General features: G+C 35.5%; 1 protein-coding gene across 1 annotated transcript in view; it reads left to right on the forward strand.

Moving 5' to 3' along the window:
- Positions 1-337: 337 nt before the first annotated feature.
- Positions 338-6,759, forward strand: part of LOC104537516 (estrogen receptor-like) — a gene marked incomplete at both ends in the record, with an annotated part of 14,947 nt that continues 8,525 nt past the window's right edge. Inside the window, one exon of the mRNA XM_010180418.1 lies at positions 338-454. Coding sequence (XP_010178720.1) covers positions 338-454 — 117 coding nt within the window. The remainder of the gene's footprint in view (positions 455-6,759) is intronic.

Here is a 6,759-nt window from a genome sequence, read left to right on the forward strand (position 1 = left end):
CTAAAACTAAGGAAATCAAGGGACTTACTTGTTCATATTAATCTATTCTCTTTTGTGACTGCTAATTGTTCATTATTTTAATTATTCTACAGAAGTTATAATTTGTGTCTTTAATAGTACTTTTAAAGAATTTGTGAATAAATGTATTGTGAATACATGTTAGTTTCACTATCCATATCAATACTTTTATGATAGATCATGATAGTAACCCTACCTTCTTCCTTTGATGTTAGATGCTGTACTGAACACTCAATGAAAAATAAGAGAGTGTTGTAGGCAGTTCTGTTTTGTTTTGTTTGTGTATAACTGTGTCCTCACTTTCCCTCTGGTTTTACAGGGCACAATGACTACATGTGTCCTGCTACTAACCAATGCACCATTGATAAGAACAGAAGAAAGAGTTGCCAGGCTTGCCGACTAAGAAAATGCTATGAAGTGGGAATGATGAAAGGTGGTAAGTACACAGCAATCAACAAATCCTCAGCATTGGTGTCTGCCTTCCTGTCTTTTAACTTCATTGGACAGCTGATATGGTTCCTAAAGGAGGAAGTAAACAACTTTATTGAGCTGAAGTGCATTAAATCAAAGAGCAATTAAATAAAAACCTCCCAAATACCATGTTATTATTCTTGCCCAAATTTGCATTGAAATTAATAGGAACATCGACTTTGATGAAGTTAGGATATGTCTGTCAGTATTTTTGATTCATTACTTTTGTTGGTCTCTCCTGGTAGTCTCCAGATTCACTTTTCCATGTACAATTGTTTCAATCACATAAAAATTGCACAGAATTCTCAGCTAACATTCTGTAGACTAAAGAAGTTAAAAAAAGTCACTAATTTTGTCCAAATTATCTTTCTTATATAGATGTTCTAGAATTTTTATTTCATACAGTGGCCCTCACTTGAATGAAGTCCTGTGGATTTCATCCTTTTCTTTTACATTTCTGTAAGATTTCTATAGTCACTAAAGTAACTGACAGTTCAGAGTGAGTCAATGTTGTGGGGTTTGTTTGTTTTGTTTTGTTTTGTTTTGTTTTGTTTTAAACTAAGCTGAAAATTTACAAACAAGGAGATCAGATGCATAGATTCTGCCTTCTCCTGAAGGATCAGTATTAATGCACTGAAATCTATCTCTGGTTCATAGGCAAGAATTTAAGAATATTTATTTTACAAAGTCCATGAAAAATTTCTCAAGATCCCTCAGTTGCAGGTTATAAATCTGGCATATTTGCAGATGAAGTATTCAAGAAAGATAAAGTTAATGTAGGATGAAATAAAGCATTCAGGGTTCTGCTGGAGTAATTACTGATCCCATATTGTCCATGCAGCTGCTGGAGAAATAAATCCTTTTCTTTAGGTAGTACTTGATAATTGTCACATTTCTCTCAGATGAAGATTAAGTGAATATTCTTGACACATCAGCTGCTTAACTTTTAAAGTGTTAACTTCTAAAGGTTTTAAAATATTTTTGGTTGGGTTTTTTTGAGTTTTCTCTGAGTAGACCTTTTAAGGTTTTCTGTTTTAATAGATCTCTTATAATTTCTTAAGATACTTAGATCACATAGTGCTGTAGTTAACTCAAGGTCCACATTTTTCTCTAATAATTCATAGTTTTCTTGACTGACTCTTTTAATTTAAATAATCTCCTTTTGTTCATATTGAAGGATTTGCCTTGTTTAAAGGCATGAAAAACATTCAATTGTGTCATATCTCACTTCTAGATATATCTCCACAATTTGCTTATGATTATATACTTTTTAGCCATAGTGGAAAACAGCTGTAACATTTCTTCTTCTCTAAGTGTTATTTCAGTTTTCCTTCTGCACTGAATTAGCTGAGGTTTCCTAATAAATGGTCAAAGCTGCTAAACTTGTAACTTTTATCTATAATTTAACTTCTGAGCAATAACTGGTATTATTTATTAAGTTTCAGTATATATAAGGGAAGCTAGATAAAATCTTGTTAAATGTCTCTAATTTTAAACAGATTATAAGCTATGGTTGCTGAGGTGAGGTTTTTCTCATAGGTGATCACTTAACACAGCATAAAAATGTTCATATATTTTTAATACGGTGGACACAACTAAGACATTTCTGGGGCTTCATTCAGAAAAAATGCAGTCTTCAAGTGGTCCTTGAGCTATGCTGTAGGAACATTTGTTTCTAAGTTTCTGTGGAAATTTTATCTTTTTTTTCATCCCACTGTTCTTTCATCTTTGAAAAACTTCTTTCAGTGCTGAAGAGTTATTTTCTTTCTCTTCTCCTATGTTTGCAAGCGTTTCCTTCTGCATCTGCTACTGTGCTGCTTCAGGAGACATTTAGACCGCCAGAATCTCTGCTGATGTAGTCAGCATCTGAGGCAGAATTTATATTTTTTCCAAATACTTCACTCTTTCTTTCTAAATAAGCAAAAAGACCTTAAAATTATATGTTATTATTTAGTTTGTGTACTCCTGTTTGTATGTGAGGACAAAGCAGTCACATGGAATAAGCTCCTTGTCATGTCCCTCTTTCTTCTGGTTGAGCAGCAGGGCACAGTAGTCTTGTTTTTGTTTGAGATTCACTGATGCTTTTTTGAAGATTGTTCCTGTTCCCATTTGGAGAAATGTATTCCATCCTACTGTTTCACACAATGGGAAGTTGTAGCTTCCAAATGGAGTTTTTATAGTAGTCACAAACATACGGTTCAGATGATCTCTGCTCCAATGCAGACCTGATTTTCCACTTCTTCATAGTTTTAATGGTTATATGATGACTTGGCTCTGAAGGACCTCATTATCTGAAATCAAAAGCACCTTGTTTTTATTGTTATTTATTAATTAACTATTAATATAGTGATGTAAATGAATGGGGATTTCTAGTTATTGGCGTGCTACATTCTTTCCCTCCTCTCAAGTGTGACAAGGCAGACTTAACATCAGGTGCACTGTGGGATCAGAGCAACAGAGTGCTAGTGGAATCAGTGACTATGGTAAAAAATTGCCATATGAAAAATCAGTTATTTTCCCTGTAGCCCATTTTTAGCCACCCTGAGACCTATAGAATTCTGTCAATTGTCAAATCCTGATGGCTTCCCAACCTCAAGTCATATGAAAGGTAGCAACTGAGTTTTTGAGTGCTCATGTGTTAGACCCAGATCGTGATCATGTATACTACCAAGGGTATTTACTGTCTCTAAATAGCCTGAAATTTCATGTTCTAGAGAACAGATTTCGAGTGTTGTTTCTCGTGATAATGAAATTACAGTGTTACAGTGCATTTGAAGTCTTCATCCTTCAGTGTTCCAGTCTGAGTTTGGTATAACAGTGTGCAATCTAGAGATTGGAGTCTAGAGACTGGAAGATTTCAGTTTTTCCCTTACATTCTCTTTAAACAGTTACCCACCTGTAACCACATGGGAATTCATTCTGGTTCAGTGTGACAATGTTGCTGAAATTTATGACAATTTTTTACTGTGAAAAGTAAAAACATTTGGCAAATCTGCCATCCTCTCAGAGAAGAACCTTTCTGATTTTTGTCTTTAAATTGAGAGAGCTATGCTTCCTTGCTGAATGTTTTATTTTTTCATGTTAAAATGCTAGAGAGCTATTAAAGTCATTCTCAAAAGCAGAGGTAAATTGATGTCTGATGCAACCACTGGAAGGGCTCCAGGCGTTCTGCTTTTCTATGTAATTATCCTGTAATGAAATACTATATTAAAAATAGAAATTAGTGAATGAAGAAAAACAGATTAACAATGTGAATCTATTTTGGTTTATCTGGGGAGAACCTTTATGATATTTATTAGACATACTCTTCTGTACTCAGCCAAATAGCTCTGTAGGCAGGGCCTGATAAATGTATGAGGAAACGTACATTTTTAAGATGTAATTGATGAGCTGAAAGCATGTACTCAAGCAACATTTGTAGTGAAGTTTTGTGAGTTTAGAATAGCCTCCTGGAAAATAAAATGGAATTGAAACCAGATGTTTTAGTGAAATGTTTCTTTTCCCTCTTTGTACACATGCAAAGTGGATTATTGCCATTGAATTGGTCCAAAATATAACAGTACACTATTTTGCCCCCAAAATAAGAAAATGAGACAATTGTTGCAAATACTTTTGCCAAAAATACTTTATATTCCTTTTCTACTTCACAGAATGATCTGGGCTAGAAAGTCTCTTGTTGGGCCACCTGCTCAAAGTAGGTTCAACACTGAATTTAGACAAGGTTGTTTAAGACCTTTTACAGTCAGGTGGAAATAGGATGAGCTGTCTTATACTTATTTATATGCAATAGCTAGTCACATAAAAATATTAACACTGCAGAATTCTTGATGCACTTGTTTGTGATTGTAAAGCTAATTATATCTCTATATTTGTTTACATTTGATTTTTGGCCTTTACATACTTATTTCTAAAATGTAGCAGTTGCAATTTCTCGCTGTCTTCCAAAATTATACTAATGGACTCATAGTCCTAAAACTACTTGAGTTTTCCAAATTATGGTTGATGTATGATTCCTGTAGAGGCTTTATTGTGACCCCTGAAATGTCTATGGCTTCACTGTAAATATTGCCTAGAAATAGGGCTGTTGCCATACTTACTGTAGCCAAAACACAGTGTGATTTGTGCAGGAGTGTCAGCACTGAAAAGGATTCATTTGAATGATGGATTAATTGAACTTCTCTTATATCCCTTCTCCAAGTCCTCTGATGCTCTTTAAAACATGTGCTATGAATGCCAAAGATTGAATGTCAAAACACTTATTAGGATAAATCATGTCATGCACCTTCATCTGTGATCACTGTGAACATCTCTGTGAGTTACAAATAGTCCTTAGAGACCCCAAATTACATTTGGCCACTTCTTAAGAGCATTTTTTGTCACCAGGTTGTCAAAAACTTTACATGGAATACCAGTTTTATGATCTGCTGGTAGGAGTACTAGGTTACTGTGATATGTAATGTGACATGATCACTGAGTAAACTGGTGGCAGAGCCAGGAGCTGAACCAGAATATCTGAATGCAATCCCTGGGGCCTGCATCCCCATGCTGTGGTTTCACTGTTCTTCTCTCTCTCCTTTAATAGGAGGCAGTCCTGATTATAGGGGAGAGAAAAAAGCCCCAGTTTGGTAAAGGATGAGTGACATTTTTTTTGGAAAACACCCCACCGACATAAATCTACATACAACATTCATCAACCACTCACGATTAGAAAAAATTGCAACATCCAGGTGCACAGACCAAACTCAAATCTGTTGTTTATTTATACTACTGAGTGTCTAGATATCCTTGTCAGAAACCAAGCTATTAAGCACTGTCACTTGAGGCAGGCCTGTTCAGGACTAGACATTAAATTCTGATTAATTTCTTTAGATTTCAGACAATGTTTCTCATTGAAAGTAATTGTCAGCCCACCTGGGTTTTCAGCACAATTTACATTTCTGTTAGATTTTCTAAAAGAGAAATAGATATGAAATACAGGGGTTGATTATCTGAATCATATTCAAAAGAAGTAATTCATTAAGCCTATAAAATTTGAATTTGGAAAGTAGTGTTCCATTTCTGTGACCAGATAATGAATTTATGTAGAGAGAACCAAGCAGAAAAGCTCTCAAAATCTCAAAACTCTCAAAATCACCTTTGAAGGACCATCATGTCGAGTTAGGACCTACATTGCAGCCATAGCTTCAACAATCTCCATCTGTTATAAATCCATCAAGATTGTAATTATATTCCTGACCTCTACTTATGTACTGTAGCAACAGTGACCTTATGTTTTAGAGGAAGCTGTAGGATTTTATTTTATTTCTAATGAAGCATTAAAAACCTATTGAATTCAATGGAGCTGTGCTTAATGAGGTCTATCTGCAAAGCAAAATTACTATACGAGGCCACTAGGAGACAGCTATCTTGCTTGTATCTACCTTTTACACACTAAAGCCATTTGTGCTTAGATGACACACTGGTTTGTGCCCATAAGGAAACTGTTGGCTTATTCACACTGCTTTCCTTTTGCAATCATTTACTTCTGTCAATGGCAGCAATGAAACCAAAGTGAGTCTGGACTGAGTGCCAGAGCTCTTCTCTAGTAGTTTAGTAAATCCCTCCTCTATTAGGACATTTGGGAAAGGCTTTTGGATTTCTAGCCTCTCCAGCTCTCACTTCAGTTTCAGAAAGGTTCCCCTACTCCCCATGTAAAGGGTTTCTGGCATTAAAAAATCTGGTTTCCTCCTTTGTGAACACTGGTGTAAAGGATTTGTGTGGCTTCTCTGCCATGGCCTGTTCTTCTCTGCATGCTCATTTAATACTCTGATCATCAACTGGGCTATAGACTCTCTGGCTTTCTGAAGGACGCCTTCTTATTTATAATCTGTTTTACTTACCGTATACATTCAGGCTTGTATTCTCAAGCAGGGTTTATTTTACGAAAAATCAATATTCCTTCTCTATGGCTAATTTCAACGTAATTCTGATGAGGTAGAGCAGTCTTGAAAAGTAAGAAAATTGTTTAGAAGAGAAGATGTTTCCAAATATTTCTTTGACAAACTGACAAAATTATAGGCTGTTAATGCTGCAAGGCTGCATGTGTATATAAAAGTGTCAAGTGTCTTTTATCTTCTGGAGTCTTTGATGAGGAGCAGAACTGTAGACAAAAAGCTTCTAGTTCAAAGGTTGATCTGGACTGGGAGATTAGCTGGCAAAAGTTTTACTGGTCACTGTTTCCAAAACCAATCATAGATCCATCTTTTTACTGTCCTCTTTGGGGGGGCGGGG

Source organism: Mesitornis unicolor, unplaced genomic scaffold (genome assembly GCF_000695765.1).
Source record: "Mesitornis unicolor isolate BGI_N332 unplaced genomic scaffold, ASM69576v1 scaffold8303, whole genome shotgun sequence".
In the NCBI taxonomy this organism is placed as follows: Eukaryota; Metazoa; Chordata; class Aves; order Mesitornithiformes; family Mesitornithidae; genus Mesitornis; species Mesitornis unicolor.